We start from the raw sequence: 20,637 nt of genomic DNA on the forward strand, positions 1-20,637 counted from the left end.
GTAGATTATCCGTAGCTTAGAACTAAAAATGGTTAAACATCTTGTTGCTAGGTGTGATATGCTGATGTTAACAGGTCTGTATACACAAAGGAACAGTAAGATAATCATATCATCTACTTGAATTTGTGTAAACAAAGACTAGGATCACAACCCATTCAAAATTGTGGGGAATTAAGAAGTAATAATCACCTGAAACATTCCTGTTCCAAATGATGGACTGTCAGATTTGGTTCTCTCTATTGCAATAAAAAGTTTAAAAAAAATAAAGCTGGAAAGCTTGATGTGAGAAAACTGGGCATTGTAGAAATACAAGACCATCACTAATAAAAGTTTTGTTAATAAGCAACTATTCAGTACAACGTACAAAGAAAAATAAGGTCCTCAAGTATTAAGACATGCAATCAGAGACCAAAAAAACGTGGCAGAAAGCTAAGGAAATTGTCAAGCTAAGGCCGCCTTCCCAATCCAACAACTAAAGACTCTTATCTCAATGGCTTAGAAGGTGAAAGAGAGTAAGAAGGTGTCAGCTCGACTAATGTTGAGAATCCTAGGTGATCTAGTCGAGCCGACACCTTCTTACTCTCTTTCACCTTCTAAGCCATTGAGATAAGAGTCTTTAGTTGTTGGATTGGGAAGGCGGCCTTAGCTTGACAATTTCCTTAGCTTTCTGCCACGTTTTTTTTTTGTCTCTGATTGCATGTGCGAGGCATTTTTTGAAAACACATGGTGCTGATGCAAGGCCAAATGACAGTACTCAGTACTGGTTGTGTTGCTTCCCTACTAGAAATCTAAGCTACTTCCTGTGACTGGGATGTATCTATGTGGGTATAGGCATCCTTGACGTCCAAAGAAGATAGGCAATTGTCTAAGACAGGAAGCTATCCTTTTTTGTAACCAGGAAATACTTGGAATTAAATCCTTTTCCTTTTTCTCCTGGTGGCATGGATTCGACCACTTAGACTGTAAAACACCTGCTTAATCTTGATGCTCTTGGGGGGCAATTTGGAGGGGTATGTTCCAATTGCAGACTGTGACCTGTCTGGACTATTTTGAGAACCCATCAGTCTGAGGTTATAAGGGGCTATATAGCTTGGAAAAAAATTCAGCCTCTCTCCCATCTGGTGGTCATCTAGAACAGGAAGGTTTACTGTGGCTATGCTCTCTTGGAGACACTCAAAAGCTCGTTCCTTGCTTTGACTGGGGAGCTAGTTGGGACTTTTGGGGCCTCTGCTGCCGTTGGTGGGTGCGAGAACCCTGATTGTTCTTGAGTGGGTGGGGTGAGAGGCCGAGCCCGGAGTGAGCTGGACAGTAACTTGATGATATCAGACTGTTTTTTAATGAGGTCAGCTACCTTCTCCACCTGGCCACCAAAAATGCCATCTCTTCCCCCCCCCCCCCCCCCCCGCCCTAACATGGAATGTCCACCACCTTTTCCTGAACCCCAAGTTCTAGGTCTGTCTGAGGAATGCAGACAGGTGAGTCTGTGCATCCCAACGTACATGGCGGAGGTCCTGGACACAGTTCTGAGAATATCAATGTTTGCCAGACCCATGTGTTTTCTGCTCTCTGGCCATTACCTGATGAAGTTCCTCAGCCTTCTCTGGGGGAAGAGAGTTTGCAAACTCTACCACACTGTTCGTAAAGCTCAGCAAGTGCATGCTCATTAAGAGCTAGAAAGAAGCTATGCAGGAGGTGAGCATAACATTCTGAAAACCCTTCTTCCCAAAAGATTCCAAGGTCCAAGCCTCTCTACCTGGGGGCACTGAGGAATGAGTTGAACTCTTGCTTCTTTTGAGAGCATATTCAACCACCATGGAATGGTGTAGAAGCTGGACCCTTCTCGAATAAGGAAGCATTCCCGCTGTATGATGCAGCTCCCGGAGCCATTGAGACCAATGCCTCAGATACCAAATGCCTCGATGGACCGTCTTCTCTGTGCCAAAATTCCTTTTGTGTTGTTTCTCTTGGCCTTTAAGACCTCTCTGACATTGTGAACAGAGTTTACAAACAGAGGGATTATGGTCAGGTCCCGGGCATTGCAGGCACCAATTGCGAGTGTCTGTAAGCATATCGGGTGCACTTCTTAAAACCACTGGGAATTTGAAGGATATATTCAGAAAAATAGCCAAGATGAAATCAATGGCTTTATTGTGAAAAAAAAACTCTATGATTGGGGAGCTCTAAGCTTCAGGGGGGTCTGATGAGTTACAGAAAATAAAGGAAAATTAAAAAAAAAAAAGAAGCCAAAAAACCCCCAAGGAACTAAAAGGTGGGCCCTGTGCAATACTTACAAAATAAGCAAAACAAAAGAATATGGCAAACCACTGACTCTCTACATGTGAACTGAAGAGAGACAAGAAGAGTTTTTTTCACTGCTCAGTGGAAAATTTGACTGACCTGATCCCACGCGACAACAGTGGCAGGGAAGATGTGCGCATGTGTGGCAGACTGGTTCCAAAAGTTTATATAAATCAGAATGCCAGAGTGTCTCTGTGTAGGGCTCCGTCAGTGACGTCACCCATCAGTCAGAATACCACTTCCTGCTTGTCCTTGGAAAAGAACATCTTTAACAGTAAACTGGAGAGTGAGATTATATCAGAGATACCTCTGCTTACGTGCAAGGTTCATTCTTATTACAATATGCACTCTCAGAGGTCTCCTTTTGGACTTGAGTTTTCAAAAGGCATAATAATGCAAGTCTGGAATGAATGAATGAATAAATTAATAAGCAAGCAGTAATGAATTTGGTCAGTTGAGATCAAATATTTTTACACTGTTTCCAGGCCTGCATATGTGCACAATAATTTAGCACTTTTGATAAACTACTGCACAAACACATGGAAGATCTCAGTGTGTCTTCATAAAATGTATCCAGTAGATGTTATTATTTCCTTATACATATAGGAGGGAATACTTTAGTATGTAAGACTTAAGCCAGTCAATACATTATTGGCCTGAACGTTAAACTAAAATATAAGAAAAAATGTTTTGAGTGGCACCAAGTATCAGATATATTTAAGATTTCTTCAAAAATATTCTAATCCCCCCTACACTATTTATTTAGGTGCCTGTTTACTAAAGCATGCTAAACAGCTAGTAAATGGTAGGAGGGTGGGATACAGGCGAGTCATTGGTGGAAATGGGGCAAAGAGGTGGTATTAAGTGCAGCCTTACTATCCAGCAGTTTGGTAGCACGACCATGGCCTTTAAAAAAAAAAAAAAAAAAAAAAAAAAAGACACCGATCTGCCACACCCAGGCAATACGTCCCCCCCACACAGCATTCTTCTTCAAAAGGAGCCCCCACACACACAAGCAACTCTACCCATACTAACCCTGGCCCCAACCCCCACTCCCCTGGGGTTTCCTTGATAATCTAGTGGATTGGAAGGGGAGGTCTTCCCCATTTCTACTCCATAGCCACTGGAGTTCAAAATAGCAGCTATGACCTCTGGTGGTAGCCTAGAGGTCACCTATCATATTCCTCTTATATGGCAGGTTGACCTCTAGCAGTAGTACTGCAAGACGACTGCTAAGAGTCATATCTACCATTCTGACCCCAAGTAGCTACAGGGAGGAATGGAGGGGGCCGCCCCTTCCACTAAATTACTAGGGAGACCCTTGGGTAATTACAAGGAGTAGGTGGCCTTCTACTTCGGTGGGGGCATCCCTTGGTTGTGGTGATTTTCAGAGGGGTTCCTGTGTGTCTGTGTGCGGGGGGGGGAGGGGGGGAGGTATTGTGAATTGGCAGTGGATTTCATAAGTTTCAGTTAGATCTACTTTACTAATTTCCTTTGTTTCTGAACAAGATGTAAATGGAATTATGAGACTTTTCTTTGAATTTTCAGCAACCTTTTTGTGGTCAAAGAGTTTGGTTATATCCTGATATGTCCAAAAATACTCAGGACAGGAGGAGACATTTTCTGGACACGAGGGCTGACACTAAAGCACTGGGTGCTTCATTTTGTCTAGCATATCCAGTTAATGTATTATTAAATACTAGTAAAAAAAGGGCTGTTTCTGACACAAATGAAACGGGCGCTAGCAAGGTTTTCCTCGGAGTGTGTATGTTTGAGAGTGTGTGTGAGAGTGAATGTGCAAGTGTGTGTGTGTCACAGAGAGAGTGAGACTGGGTGCGAGTGTGTCTGTGAGAGAGAGACTGTGTGTGAGAATAAGAGTGTGTGCCTTGGGCCCCTCCTTCCTCCCAGTTCCAGGGTCCCCCCCCCCCTCTGAGTTCCAGGGTCGTCCCCCCCCCCCTCTGAGTTCCAGGTATCGTCCCCTACCTCCCTCTGAGTTCCAGAGTCGTCCCCTCCCTCTGAGTTCCAGGGTCGTCCTCCCCCTCCCTCCCTCCGAGTTCCAGGGTCATCATCCCCCTCCCTCCCTCTGAGTTCCAGGGTCGTCCCCTCTCTCCCTCCGAGTTCCAGGGGACCGAGTTTCAGGTTCCCCCTCCCTCCCTCTGAGTTTCAGGGTGCCCCTCCCTCTCTCCCAGTTCCAGGATCTCCCCCTCCCTCATCCCTCCCTCCCAGTTCCAGGATCCCCCCCTCTCTCCCAGCTCCAGGGTCATCGTCCCTCCCTCCCTTCCAGTTCCAGCACCCCTCCCTACGTATTTTAGAAGTCATCTTCACTTACAAAGTCGGGGTTATGGCGGCCATCAACAGCGGTAAAAGGCGTGCAGGCTCGGACCTTCTCTCTCTCAGCTCTGGTCCTGCTCTCATTTCCTGTTTCCGCAAGGGCAGGACCAGAGCTGAGAGAGAGAGAAGGGCCGAGCCTGCACGCCTTTTACAGCTACTGACGGCCGCTATAACCCTGACTTCGTAAGTGAAGATGACTTTTAAAATTTGGATGGAGGGGGTCTGGAACTGGAAGGGAGGGAGGGACGACGACACCCTCATGCATGTGACGTCGCGTTCTGTGGCCTGGCAACTCTGCAGCGTTCCCTTCCAGTGATTGGTCACTGCCGTTTGTGACGAACCCGGAAGTATGTGACATCAATTCAGGAGATGGATACAGCAGGAGCACAAATGCTTCAAGGCTTCACTTTCACAGAGTCAGCTTCAGAACGTTGGAGGTGCTTTTTATTATATAGGATTTAGGTGTGAAGTACATGTTCTTTGAGCTGGAACATCTGAAGTCGTTCACTGACTTGAAGAAGCTATCTGGAGTTGGTTAATCAACAGCTATTGGAAGTTTATATTGCGGGAATTGGGCCAAGCCTTTTCACTGATTTAAGTTTTCTTTAATGATCTCCTAATAATTTGTAGTCTCTTCTTCCATTGTTGTGATCTAAAGATGGGTTAAATAAATACAGTTTTCTTATTCTTCATTAGAGGTGTGGTAGCCGTGTTAGTCCACTTTTAAAGGATGAGCTGGAAGAGACATTTCTGAATACATACCAGACCAAACCCCTAAAATACTACCGGTACATCGATGACAATTTTATGATTTGGACTGAGGGGGAAGAAACTCTGAAACAATTTTACCAGTGATTTCATAGTAAGAATCCCGAAAGGTAACTTTAAAACAATACAGGAACATAAGACCTTTGAAGTCAGAATGATTAAATATTTTGACACCCACCAGACAGGACTTAAAGATCTGGGTTTTCTAGCCCATTATAAACCATAAAGTTGTATTGCTCTGTTTGTCACCCTCCTGTCTCCATGCATATCTCACCTATCCACCCCCATCCTGTTAGACTGTCACGGAAATGCTTTGATGTTCCTATCCACCCCATCCTGTTACTGTCACTGAAATGCTTTGATGTTTCACTTATATATACTGTCATCTACCAACATGTGCTTACTTCCGATCTGACGAAAAATGGCAACCTTCGAAAGCTAATCAAGAAATGTATTAAGCTATGTCCAATAAAAAAGGTATCATCTTATTTTCTTTTCCATGTTATTTTGTTTTATTTTTATTAATTACCTCATTCTTCATATAATCTGTTTAGTAAGATTACTTTATTTTATTTCCTCTCGCCTTACATCAAGAAGGTAAATCTTATCCCAATTGTAAATGCCATGGTAACATCAAGACTGGATTACTGCAATGCACTATACATGGTCTGACTACAAAGGGCCTGCACCAGCTCCAGTTGATTCAGAATTGAGCAGCAAGACTTATAGAAGGTTGCAAGTGACTTGACATCACATCATTTTTGCAAAAACTTCATTGGCTACCAGCACAATACAGAGCTAAATTTAAAACTCTAAGTCTGATCTTCAAGGCCCTGAAAGGAAATGGCCCTGAGTATCTGAAGAATAGGATAATCCTCCACACACCGCCAAGGACACTAAGGTCCTCCCAAGGACTTTCACTAACTACACCCTCTCCAAAGACATTACACGATGTGATACCCACAAGTGAGCCTTCCCTGGAGTAGCCCCCACACTCTGGAATGCATTGCCTGAAAGGCTCAGCTTAACACAAGACTATCTCTACTTCAGGAAGAAGGTGAAAGCTTGGCTCTTCAACCAGGCCATTAATGGCAGAAGTAACTAACTTGTTAATCTCACTCACACAAGGAGTGACTTGGGCTGAACATACTGCAGCGGGACATGTTTATCCACTCCTACCCTAGTTGAGATAATATTTAACCATCTCTCTGACCTCATGTGCAACTTTCTTCAAATCTGTCACCTTATTTTCTAACTCTTTCTACTTTCTTACCCATCTATATGTAGCAACTTTGCCTTACCCTTCACTATCAATTATAATGTTCTATTACTTATTGTGCTGACATTGCAAGTAGTATACCATAGTACAGCAGAGAGAGGGAGCAAAGTACAAACAAAAGTCCAAACAGCAAAAAAAACAGCATCAGGGGCCTTAAAAATAGGGACACAGTTCTTTAATCATACACTGTTTTAACTGATTGGACTCCACTATTGAAGGAGAGTGTTTCTATTTGACGACATGTGCGGAGGAATATACACTGTGGCTACATATAGCTTCCAATTTTCCTGCTGAGTTAATCTACATAGCTGCACATTGTTCCTGCTACTATCGTGACCCCTGACACAGGTGCTGTGTGCCGAAATACGGCCCATGTCAGGTCATTTTCGAAGATTGTTCCATAAAGGTGTATAATTAAAGAACTGTGTCCCTATTTTTGAGGCCCCTGGTGCTGTTTTTTTGCAAGTAGTATACCATGCCATACTTTGTATTGTTAGTTGAATATTTTTACTGCTGTGATTGCCTATTGCTCATGTTTGATCTATTCTTACTGTACATGCCTTGAGTGAATGCCTTCCAAAAGGCGGTAAAATAAATCCTAATAAATTACATTGTCCCAGCATTTCCTAATCAAGTGGATACTTGTGAAATTTTTTATAAAATTGTATAAATAAAAGTTTTTTTTAAGACTGTTTTTGCTCTGCACTGTTCCTTGGTAATCTCTGCTATTATTTGGTTCCTGCTTCTGATCCATGGAGATTATTTTGCCTGTCTTCTCATTCAGAAGTGAAGCATGAGCAAGTAACATAAGGAGAGCTAGCATAGGGACAGGGAATACTTGGCTCTCACACAAGGCATGCTCTATGGCTACTGTATTGCTCTATACTGGGAATGAATGGAACACAGAAAAAAAAAAAAAAAGAGGAACTGAAGGGGGTAACAGAAGATAAGAAGAACAGGGAGAGAGCAATAAATAAGAGCTCCAGGGAGTAAGGGGTGGAGAAAGGAATGATAAGGAGCAATTGAAAGACAGACATACAAAGAAAGAATAAAATGATTGGGGATGTGGGACAGAGGAGGAAAAGGTGAGAAGGCAATGGTGATAAAGTGCTAGAAGAGTGGGGGGTTGATATGACATATGTTTACGTTTTATGTTTATTTGGGCATTTGATATACTGCCTTTCACAACAAATCAAAGCAGTGTATAATACAAGAAAGAAAGGAATGCCAAATTCAACAGGACAGAAGAGATGAAGCAAATAAGGCAGAAAAAGGAAATACATTGAGATTGTGCAGGAGGCAAAGAGACAACCAACTGCTCGTTCCCACCGACTATCTAAGAGTAATTGTCAGATGAGAGGCTTATGAAAATGCCTGGGAAAATAAATGAGCTTTAAGGAGACAGAGGAAGTGGGACAAAGAAAGCTCAGCTTTCAAAGCAGGGGATAAGGAATTCCAGAGAAAAGGAGCCAAACACAAAACTGCAGAGACGCATGTGGAATTAAGATGGGCACAATGAACTGATGGAACTGAAAAACGGAAATCAAAAGCAGAGTGGAGTGAGGATGCAGGACAAGATGGAATAGCAGTAGTAGACATGGAAGACCAGAATGATACCAAAGGAGAAAAGGCTGCTTAGATGCAAAGGGGTAAGGGGGAATGGAGGCATGAAGATGGACTGGTGAAAAAGTATGAAAAATATATAAGCCTATCAGTGATGTAATGCTTGCGTGCTATTAATAAACTGGATTGGGGAGATGGAGAAAATAAGTGATAAAACTAGACCAAGAAAAAGAGGACTAAAAGCTGAATGACAGGAAGATGGGAAAATGAATAACTGAAAAAGAGAAGGGACTGAAACAGATCTGAGACGGCACAAACAAATACAATACAGCTGGAAAATAAATGCATTTTATTTTTGGTTATAATTTTAAAATTCTTTTCTGTGCTAAACTGTCTTGGTTCTAAGATCCAGTCAAGGAGTGCTCACCTCTGGCTTGGTTTACCTAATCAATTTTCTGACTTGGCTAGTAGATGAAGGATCCCCAGAATGCCTCAACAGTTCAGATTATAATAAGACCTTCACAAGATACTTTGCACAATGTTCTACCTGTAAAATGAAGAGCCGATGATCTGAATTATCCAAACGTAAGTCTCCTTTGTCCAGGTGGATTCTAAATTGAGACAAATATTCATTTTGCCGGCTGATGTCTGTTGCTAGAATGAGACAGCCTAACTGGCTTTCCATTTGCTGCCTGGGATAAGTAATATAAACACCGTATTAAACACTGCACACAGTTGTAAGAAAGTGTAACATTTTAGACTTCAACTAAATGCAAAGCCATATATTCAATACGTTTACAAAAAAAAACCCTGCTTGCTTTTGGTGGAATAAATCATGACTTATTTCTAATACTGCACAACTGCTGCAGATTAGCTCTTTAGTTTAGTGTTAGGGATCTTCCCTCAGTTAGGTAGAGCTCTAATTAAAACATTCCACTAGTTCCAGTAAGGCAGTGTGTGATGGAAGCAAAAACACAGAGAAACGTGTAACCTTTCTTTTTTTTCTCCCAAAAATGGCTATTTGCTAGATTTTGTGCTCTGTGCATTTATCTTTTTGGTTCATTTTTGGAAAAAACCCCAAAACTGTCAAAGTGAAAAAACACACAAAATCAAGCCATTGGGATGTAGGAGGGGCCAGCATTTTTAGTACACTGGTCTCTCGGGAGAACAATGGGGCACTGCAGTGGACTTCAAATAAATGCTCCCAGGTACACATCTCACCGTTGCTCCCTTATCTTGTCTGATGAGCCCCCCAAAACCCACTACTTCTAACTGTGCATCACTATAAAAGCCCTTATAGGTGAAGGGGGCACCTCTATGTGGGTACAGTGGGTTTCTGGTGAGGTCTGAAGGGCTCCCAGTTTCTACCACAAGTGTAACAAGGTAGGGGGAGATATGGGCTTGGGTCCACCTGTCTGAAGTGCACTGCACCCACCACTAGACTACTCCAGGGACCTGCGTGCTGCTCTGATGGACCTGATTATTACATTTGAGGCTGGCATAGCAGCTGGTAAGTAATGTTTTTAATCAGGTTTTTGGGGGGTGGGAGGGGTCAGTGACCACTGGGGGAGTAAGAGAAGGTCATCTGCTCATGTTCCCCAAAGTGTACAATATCCCATTTCTAAGTTACAGTATACTACTTTTAGTCTGCATGATAGAGCAAAGAAAACGCTGGTTTGCACTGCAGTGTTGTATAGAATAAAACAGTCTATCCTTCCAACCCTCATCAAATCCTCCACACTGATAAAATTATTTGAGGTGATACAGAAGACAACCACAAACAAACCAACAATGGAACTTCAGTCAGCAGTAACACCCAGCTCTTTCCCCTACTGGCCCAAAGATAACTAATCCTTGAATTACCATCTATGTATTATGAGGTAGATTCAAGAAAGCACGGCAAATATTAGGCAGGAAAAGTATGGTTGCTAAGTGGTTGGGAGGTGGGGATAGTGCTGGCCAGACTTATACGGTCTGTGCCAGAGCCGGTGGTGGGAGGCGGGGCTGGTGGTTGGGAGGCGGGGATAGTGCTGGGTAGACTTGTACGGTCTGTGCCAGAGCAGGTGGTGGGAGGCAGGGATACTGCTGGGTAGACTTATACGGTCTGTGCCAGAGCCGGTGGTGGGAGGCGGGGATAGTGCTGGGTAGACTTGTACGGTCTGTGCCCTGAAAAAGCGAATGATACATACCTGTAGCAGGTGTTCTCCGAGGACAGCAGGCTGATTGTTCTCACGACTGGGTTGACGTCCACAGCAGCCCCCACCAACTGGAACAAAAACTTCGCGGGCGGTCCCGCACGCAGGGCACGCCCACCACACATGCGCGGCCGTCTTCCCGCCTGTGCGCGACCGTTCCCGCTCAGTTAAATGACAAGCAAAAGAATGAGGAAAAACGCAACTCCAAAGGGGAGGAGGGAGGGTAGGTGAGAACAATCAGCCTGCTGTCCTTGGAGAACACCTGCTACAGGTATGTATCATTCGCTTTCTCAGAGGACAAGCAGACTGCTTGTTCTCACGACTGGGGTATCCCTAGCTTTCAGGCTCACTCAAAACAAGAACCCAGGTCAATTGAACCTCGCAACGGCGAGGGCATAACAGAAATTGACCTACGAAGAACAACTAACTGAGAGTGCAGCCTGAACAGATTCTGCAGCACCGACTGCCCGAACCGACTGTCGCGTCGGGTATCCTGCTGGAGGCAGTAATATGATGTGAATGTGTGGACAGATGACCACGTCGCAGCTTTGCAGATCTCTTCAATAGTGGCTGACTTCAAGTGGGCCACTGACGCTGCCATGGCTCTAACACTATGAGCCGTGACATGACCCTCAAGAGCCAGCCCAGCCTGGGCGTAAGTGATGGAAATGCAATCGGCTAGCCAATTGGAAATGGTGCGTTTCCCGACAGCAACCCCTTTCCTATTGGGGTCAAAAGAAATAAACAATTGGGCGGACTGTCTGTGGGGCTGTGTCCGCTCCAGATAGAAGGCCAACGCTCGCTTGCAGTCCAATGTGTGCAACTGACGTTCAAGCAGGGCGGGTATGTGGTCTGGGAAAGAATGTTGGCAAGACAATTGACTGGTTAAGATGGAACTCCGACACCACCTTTGGCAGGAACTTAGGGTGAGTGCGGAGTACTACTCTATTATGATGAAATTTGGTATAAGGAGCATGAGCTACCAGGGCTTGCAGCTCACTGGCTCTACGAGCTGAAGTAACTGCCACCAAGAAAATGACCTTCCAGGTCAAGTACTTCAGATGGCAGGAATTCAGTGGCTCAAAAGGAGGTTTCATCAGCTGGGTGAGGACGACGTTGAGATCCCATGACACTGCAGGAGGCTTGACAGGGGGCCTTGACATAAGCAAGCCTCTCATGAATCGAACAACTAAAGGCTCTCCAGAGATGGCTTTACCCTCTACACGGTAATGGTAAGCACTAATCGCACTAAGGTGATTCCTTACTGAGTTGGTCTTGAGGCCAGACTCTGATAAGTGCAGAAGGTATTCAAGCAGGTTCTGTGCAGGACAAGAGCGAGGTTCTAGGGCCTTGCTCTCACACCAAACGACAAACCTCCTCCACTTGAAAAAGTAACTCTTTTTAGTGGAATCCTTTCTAGAGGCAAGCAAGACACCACACAACAGAATGAAAGCAGTAACTTTAGAGCAAAAAAGTAACCTAATACAAAGAATAAAGCTCTAGTGGCAAAATACGTGCTTACAAAAAATGAAGAAAAAGCCCTCAGAAACCGTGGGTAAAATACCCAGGGTTTAGTGCGCGGTTATATTATTCTTATAACACACGCCACGGTTCTATCATTGGGCAAAAAACTTCATTTCGGATAAATTTACAATTTAATAGCCTCTAATACGGCTTGTGAAATATATCTTTTTATAAATGTGTTTTTTCACTTCTTTTCCTTTTTTTCAATAATTGTTCAACAATCCAACGTTAACTGTTGCACTTAGCTTTTAAGCCGGGCACTCTTCAATATCTGTTCAACGGGAACCCGTTTCGCCCAAAACCTGGCTTCATCGGGAACGGAGTGCTTTAAATGTGCTGAAAATAAAATGAAATGAATGCAAAAAGTTGTTATCATAGAAAAGAATATAACATTAGCCGTGGCGTGTGTTATAAGAATAATATAACCGCGCACTAAACCCTGGGTATTTTACCCACGGTTTCTGAGGGCTTTTTCTTCATTTTTTGTAAGCACGTATTTTGCCACTAGAGCTTTATTCTTTGTACACGGGAGACACCCTCAGACAAACCCAATGAAGCAAAATCTACGCCCTCAACATCCAGGCCGTGAGAGCCAGAGACTGAAGGTTGGGGTGCAGAAGCGCTCCGTCGTTCTGCGAAATGAGAGTCGGAAAACACTCCAATCTCCACTGTTCTTCGGAGGACAACTCCAGAAGTAGAGGGAACCAGATCTGACGGGGCCAAAAAGGCGCTATCAGAATCATGGTGCCGTGGTCTTGCTTGAGCTTCAGTAAGGTCTTCCCCACCAAAGGTATGGGAGGATAAGCATACAGGAGGCCGGTCCCCCAATGGAGGAGAAAGGCATCCGACGCTAGCTTGCCATGTGCCTGTAGTCTGGAACAGAACAGAGGCAGCTTGTGGTTGGTCTGAGAGGCGAAAAGGTCCACCGAGAGAGTGCCCCACTCTCGGAAGATCTTGCGTACCACTCTGGAATGGAGCGACACTCGTGCGGTTGCATGACTCTGCTCAGTCTGTCGGCCAGACAGTTGTTTACGCCTGCCAGGTATGTGGCTTGGAGAACCATGCCGAACTGGCAGGCCCAACGCCACATCCCGACGGCTTCCTGACACAGGGGGCGAGATCCGGTGCCCCCCTGCTTGTTGATGTAATACATTGCAACCTGATTGTCTGTCCGAATTTGGATGATTTGGTAGGACAGCCGATCTCTGAAGGCCTTCAGTGCGTTCCAGACCGCTCGGAGCTCCAGGAGGTTGATCTGCAGATCCTGTTCCTGGGGGGACCACAGTCCCTGGGTGTGAAGCCCATCGACATGCGCTCCCCACCCCAGGCGAGATGCATCCGTTGTCAGCACCTTCGTGGGCTGCGGAATTTGGAATGGACGTCCCAGGATCAAATTGGTCCGCAATGTCTACCAGTGCAGCGAATTGCGGCAACTGAGGGACAGGCGGATGACATCTTCTAGATTCCCGGTGGCTTGGCACCACTGGGAAGCTAGGGTCCATTGAGCAGATCTCATGTGAAGATGAGCCATGGGAGTCACATGAACTGTAGAGGCCATATGACCCAGGAGTCTCAACATCTGCCGAGCTGTGACCTGCTGAGACTCTCTGGTCTGGGAAGCGAGGGACAGGAGGTTGTGGGCCCTCGCCTCGGGAAGAAAGGCCTGAGCCGTCTGTGAATTCAGCAGAGCTCCTATGAATTCCAGAGATTGGACTGGCTGGAGATGGGACTTTGGGTAATTTATCAAAAACCCCAGCAGCTCCAGGAGGTGAATAGTGCACTGCATGGACCGGAGAGCCCCTGCCTCCGAGGTGTTCTTGACCAGCCAATCGTCCAGACACAGGGAACACGTGCACTCCCAGCTTGCATAGATACGCCGCGACCACCACGAGGCACTTCGTGAACACCCGTGGGGCAGAGGCGAGCCCAAAGGGCAGCACACAATACTGAAAGTGCCGTGTCCCCAGGCGGAATCTGAGATACTGTCTGTGAGCTGGCAGTATCGGGATGTGAGTGTAAGCGTCCTTTAAATCCAGGGAACATAGCCAATCGTCTTTCTGAATCATTGGTAGAAGGGTGCCCAAGGAAAGCATCCTGAACTTCTCTTTGACCAGGTATTTGTTCAGGCCTCTCAGGTCTAGGATGGGGTGCATCCCCCCTGTTTTCTTTTCCACAAGGAAGTACCTGGAATAGAATCCCTGCCCTGGTGGCACAGGCTTGACCGCATTGGCGCTGAGAAGGGCGGAGAGTTCCTCTGCAAGTACCTGCCTGTGATGGGAGCTGAAGGATTGGGCTCCCGATGGGCAATTTGGTGGAGTGGAGGCCAAATTCAGGGCGTATCCGCACCGCACTATTTGGAGAACCCACTGGTCGGAGGTTATCAGAGGCCACCTTTGGTGAAAAGCTTTCAACCTCCCCCCGACCGGCAGGTCGTCCTGTATGGGTACTTTGATGACGGCTATTTTCTCATGGATCCAGTCAAAAGCCCGTCCCCGGTTTTTCCTGTGGAGGCGCAGGGGGATGCTTAGGCGCACGCTGTTGACGGGAACGAGCGCGCTGGGACTGTCCCTGTGCCTGAGGAGGCCTTCGGGCCGGCTGGGTGTACCTACGCTTGTTGTAGGCGTAGGGCACAGCCTGCCTGGCCCGGGAAAAACGTCCACCTGCTGAGGTGGATGCTGAAGGCGCCCGGTGGGAGAGCTTGTCAAGGGCGGTTTCCCGCTGGTGTAGTTGGTCCACCAACTGCTTGACCTTCTCGCCAAAGATATTATCCCCCCGGCAAGGGACATCCGCCAGTCGTTGCTGGGTGCGGTTGTCCAGGTCAGAGGCACGCAGCCAGGAGAGTCTGCGCATCACTATACCTTGGGCCGCAGCTCGGGATGCCACATCACAGGTGTCATAGATACCCCTGGACAGGAATTTTCTGCACGCCTTCAGCTGCCTGACCACCTCCTGAAAAGGCCTGGACTGCTCCGGAGGGAGCTTGTCGACCAGGTCCGCCAGTTGCTTCACATTGTTCCGCATGTGAATGCTCATGTAGAGCTGGTATGACTGGATGCGAGTCACGAGCATGGAAGATTGGTAGGCCTTCCTCCCAAACGAGTCCAGAGTGCGAGACTCCCGCCCCGGTGGCGCCGAGGCAGTATCCCTCGAACTCCGTGCTCTCTTGAGAGCAGAGTCCACGACTGCCGAGTCATGAGGCAATTGGGGCCGCATTAACTCTGGGTCCGAGTGGATTCTGTATTGGGACTCTGCTTTCTTGGGGATGGTGGGATTAGATAGTGGTCTCAACCAGTTCCGAAGCAGTGTCTCTTTGAGGACATTGTGCAACGGCACCGTGGAGGACTCTCTAGGTGGTGATGGATAGTCGAGGACCTCGAGCATCTCAGCCCTCGGCTCATCCACAGAGACCACGGGGAAGGGAATGCATATAGACATATCCCTGACGAAGGAGGCAAAGGAGAAGCTCTCAGGGGGCGAGAGCTTCCTCTCCGGTGAAGGAGTGGGGTCGGAGGGAAGGCCCTCAGACTCCTCTGAGGAGAAATATCTGGGGTCCTCCTCCTCCCCCCACGAGGCCTCCTCCTCGGTGTCGGACATGAGCTCTTGCAGCTCAGACCTGAACCGGGCCCGTCTCGACTGCGAGGAACCATGTCCTCGATGATGGCGTCGAGCGGTGGACTCCCGTGCCGGCAGGGATGAAGCTCCCTCCATAGACGTCGATTCCACCTGCGTGGTGGTCGACACCGGTACCGCAAGCGGCGTCGGTGTCGGAGGCCTCGGCATCGGGCTAGAGCACACCGGCGCCTCCATCAACGGCGCCGGGGGCGCAAGCACCCCCGGTGCCGGCAAGGCCTGGTGCATCAGCCCTTCCAGAATCCCCGGAAGGATGGCTCGGAGGCACTCGTCAAGGCCCGCTGTCGGGAAAGGCAGGGGGGCTGGTGCGGGTGCCGGAAGCTGCTCAGGTCCAGGAGACGGTACCGTAGCACCCATGGACTGACGCAGCGACACCTCTTTGACCGAGGGGGAACGCTTCTCTCGGCACTACCGCTTCCTCGGCGTTGAGTCATCTCTGGAGGCGCCGGAACTAGTAGCCCCGTGAGCCGTGGGCAACCGATGACGATGTTTCTTGGTTTTCCTTTGGTGCCCATCATCGGCGCTCGGTGGCAGAGATGAAGAGGAGGTAGAAACCCCCCCCCCCCCAGCCTCGAGGGATCGGGTCTGACAGGGTTCGGTCCCGATGGCCCTGGGTAGAGGGAGTGGCCGGGTCCGACTGCCCGCGCGGCCGTCGCCGGTGGTCCGGCGGGCCAACGGTACCTGTGCTCCTGGGGTCGATGCCATCGTCGGTGCCGATTTCGGCGCAAGTTCCAAAAAGTTGGTCCCGACAAACTTGCCTCGCCACCTGTGTCCGCTTTCGCAAGCCGAGAAACAAGGTGCACGTCTTGGTATTATGCTCCGGGCCAAGGCACTGGAGACACCAAGCGTGGTTATCGGTTTGCGAGATCTGCCGGCCGCACCGACCACACTTTTTGAATCCACTCGGGATCTTCGAGGACATCGACGGAAAAATCGCGTCAGCGAAGTCAAAGTCGTCGATGGTGGCGGTAAAAAGCACACCCGAAAAAGAAACGACCGCGCGGCCACAAGGCCGCAACGAGGCGCCCCCGCGGCTAAGACGACGAGGGGACAAACTTCTTTTTTTTTTAAACACAGAAAATAAAGAAAAGAAGCGCGAACGCGCATGATAAACGAAGAGAAAACTCGCGACTAGGCTGCGATCCGGTTTCCGGGGCTGACCAAGAGAGACGGTAACACGTCTCTCTCCAGTGCGGAATCGAAAAAAACTGAGCGGGAACGGTCGCGCACGGGCGGGAAGACGGCCGCACATGCGCGGTGGGCGTGCCCTGCGTGCGGGACCACCCGCAAACTTTTTGTTCCGGTTGGTGGGGGCTGCCGTGGACGTCAACCCAGTCGTGAGAACAAGCAGCCTGCTTGTCCTCGGAAAATGACAGTTACAAATCAAGGTAAGGTATACACAAAAACTAGCACATATGAGTTTGTCTTGTTGGGCAGACTGGATGGACCATGCAGGTCTTTTTCTGCCGTCATCTACTATGTATGTTACTATGTATTCTAACAAGGTAATTGTATGTGAAATTACTGTTATAGAATAGAGTGTAAATCAGCATACGTGCCCCTAACTTTACTTACAAGCACTTGTGCCATGTGAAAGCCTGGTGTAAATAATTGCATTTAACATTGGTAGATGCATACGTTAAGTCATAGTATTCACTATAACTTATATGTGCACCTGCAAGGCATGCCCCTGACCCGCCATGTGCATGCCCCCTTCGTAGTGGTGCGCTATAGAATTTTGGCACCATGTTTATAGCGGTGCAGTTACAAGAATAGCTACAAATTAGTGCCAATTAGCACCAATTAGTGCCATTTAAGGGCTATCATTGGTACTTAAGGTCAATTAGTGCCTAATTTAACAATTAAGTACACAACTGGTACTACTCTATAACTTGTGCACCCAAACTGACATGCTAGTCGGAAATTTGGGTGCACACCACTTTATAGAATCTGGGGGTACAGACTCCAAAAAGCTAATACCAAGTGATGCCATGAACGTTTAGACACTCATGCTATTTAATTTTAATGTATTAATTTTAAGTATTAATGAAGTGGCTAAAACGACCTCATTCAGCATCATATTCAATAGACTGTACTATAATCATATATCGTATAATGATATCTCACAAAAATCAATCAATGGTTGATAAATTAGCAAAGGAAAAGGACAGCACAGGGGAAACAATGAAAATAATTGGGGAAATATCATAAGCAGCCATAGAAAATCATCTAAAATGTCAAAGTCGGAGCCTGACTCTTACATTTATTTTGTTCCATCTACAACTAAAACCATTGTAGCTCTTTCCTTCACACAACTCTCTTTTAAAATCCTAATCTTCTGCTCATGTTGTGAACAAGTAGGGAAAGCATGTAGAGCATGGCTCACAGATTTCTTTCCAATCCCTTTGTGTGTGTGCAGGCATTTTGTTTCTCCGTTTTATATTTGTATGTGCATTTACCTTTGTGGGCTGGTATATCTGTTATCTGTTTGTATCTATGCAGAGTATGTTTATGTGTAAGTGCATATTTGTTTTTGTGTAGATGTGCTGCTAAGTGTGCATGTATTTATGATGGTTTTCTGCACGTCTGTGATTGGGAGAGGAGATGAGAGAAGACTGTTTGAATGGTACAATTCCGTAAGTATTTTGCAGCTGTTGGAATTGCTTTTCCTATTTCGGGGGTGGCTTCATTTCTGTCCCATCTCTCAGCACATGCATAAATTTCATTCCTAAGGCACAGGAATTTTCCCCAGTTCACCTCCTTGCTTCCTATGACTACAGCAGCATTCCAGTACTCCACCCTCCACAGCCTTCCCACTGGCTGGATCCTACCCATAGTCTCCACTGTTAGTAACCCTGGATCAGAGATCTGAAGATTGAGTTTCTAAACTCTAGGGGAATGAACTACAACACAGTTCTAGCACTTCTTTTCAGACTCCAGAGACAAAGTAGCAGGGGTGTTGTGCTCCAGGCAGCCTGCAGTGAAGAGGGAGGGCTGAACCTGAAGCAGAGCAGAGAACAGCCACTCTACTCCATAATCCAGCCCTCATCTCCTGTTGCTCTTGCCCTGCCTATCAACTTCCCTGGCTTCACAGATTCAATTCCTTTTTGTATACAAACTAAGTGGGTCTTTTACTAAAGCTTAGCTCGAGTTATCTGCAGCAGGGCCCATAGGAATAAAATGGGCCCTGCTGCAGATAACTTCAGCTACGTTTTAGTAAAAGACCCCCTAAGACTCGTCAATGCCAACCTGTTTACCACAGCAACAAGTATTAGTTGGCAGTACACATAGATGCAAAAATCATTTCCCTTCTTATTGGTTTCTAACTCAACCCTTTTCAGCCGTAGCTCAAGGTGAGTTACATTCAGTTACAGTAGGGTATGTCTGGGTCTACAAAGGGGCTTACAACAGTGTGTCTATGGTAATTTTAGAGTAGGGCAGTTTGTGGGGTGGTAGAGAGAGGTAGATTTTTGGGGGCTTATACATATGTTGCTAATGGATAAAAATGTCCAATGGCCGAATTTCTCCAATCACTGTATGACTTATCCTACCCAAATCTGTAACTGGCAGCTTTGGATGCTTACTGACATAGTCAACACTGTGTTTTCAAATGCTAGGTTACAAATAAAACAAACAAAACAACACTTGTGCAACTGGTACTGCCACTGATATAGGTGCTTAATTTATAGTTCAGAAGAGAATCACTTTCAATGTTACTTTCACTTCATAATGTAAAAAATAGCTAATTTCCTTAGCGCAATCATACAGCAACAGAACGGTGCAACATCAAATACCTCTCTTCTGCTGTGTACCAGTGAACTCCAACCCATACCTCTACACAGGCTTAACATACCTGTCTTGTAGTGGCAGGTGTGCAAATAAACCAGACTCTCGCAACAAGCCCACTGCTGACCTCCAGTGGTGATTTTCCAATACCGAGGTATTCTGCAAGCAACAATAATTGCTACTAAGGCACACAAATGGTTTCAACAATTTTATAAACAAAACAGATCCAAGAAAATAAGACAATTTTTTCTGGTCTATTTTCTTATCAATCTGCTTATTGGTGGAATTCCTTACCAATCGATCATAGAAAAATATCAAATTACAAGCAGTTCAGATAATCATTAAAAACCTATCGGTTTGGGAAATTTGTCAATAATACATGAATTGGAAATTTTATTTGTGATACTATGTAAATTCCTAGGTATACCTAGCTTCTTTACCTGTTAACCGCACAGAACTCTTACTGGGAAAGTGTGGGATATAAATGTCCATTACACAGTATATTACACTTTCATCTTTTATTCAACTGGTTACCAAGACTGCATTACAAGAAAGTAGTCTACTCATGAAAAAAAAAAAAAAATACCCATGTTTACTGATTGGAGAACTTTAATTCCCCCCCCCCAGCAGTTTCTTCCTGCTCCTTTGGACTTCCAGCTCACGGTATGGATCTAGCACAATGCAGTCTTCATTCACTATTACCTAGATATTTTCCATTATATTCCCTGGGGTTTTATATACATCCTGACAGCTAGAGTTACTAATGTATGCAAATGCTGATAATACAATTATAGTTACTAGGTCCCCCATTGCATAAAATGAAATCTGCAATAAAACAGCATGTGTTAACAGTGTTAGTGCACACTAACATAGCAGTGTATGTTAATAACTCTAGCTGTTAGTCTGGTTGTAGTGACAGGCCAGGTCCTTCTGGAATCCTGCAATAATAAGCCCTGAATGTGACCACCAGGCATCACCCTTAACCATGAGGCATGGATTAGCACAGGAATGGTAATCTTAGTCCTTGAGGGCTGCATCCCAGTCTAGTTTTCAGGATTTCCTCAATGAATATGCAGGAGATCTACTTTCATGCAGTGTCTCCATTGTTTGCAAACAGATCTCATGCATATTCATTGGGGAAATCCTGAAAACCAGATTGGGTTGTGGCCCTCGAGGACTGAGGTTGTCCACCCCTGAATTAGCAGAATCCCAGCTCTAGCAAACTTAGGAGCCGAAGACCTGATCTGAGGATGAAATAGGGAT

The 20,637-nt window shown here is 46.2% G+C and overlaps 1 protein-coding gene across 1 annotated transcript in view; it reads right to left on the reverse strand.

Moving 5' to 3' along the window:
- PDE7A (phosphodiesterase 7A) overlaps positions 1 to 20,637 on the reverse strand; it is a 333,862-nt gene that overhangs the window by 34,575 nt on the left and 278,650 nt on the right. Inside the window, exons 9-10 of the mRNA XM_030215118.1 lie at positions 19,442 to 19,533; positions 8,787 to 8,931 (exon numbers count right to left, since the gene is read on the reverse strand). Coding sequence (XP_030070978.1) covers positions 8,787 to 8,931; positions 19,442 to 19,533 — 237 coding nt within the window. The remainder of the gene's footprint in view (positions 1 to 8,786; positions 8,932 to 19,441; positions 19,534 to 20,637) is intronic.

The sequence above is a fragment of the Microcaecilia unicolor genome, chromosome 1 (genome assembly GCF_901765095.1).
Source record: "Microcaecilia unicolor chromosome 1, aMicUni1.1, whole genome shotgun sequence".
NCBI classification, from domain to species: Eukaryota; Metazoa; Chordata; class Amphibia; order Gymnophiona; family Siphonopidae; genus Microcaecilia; species Microcaecilia unicolor.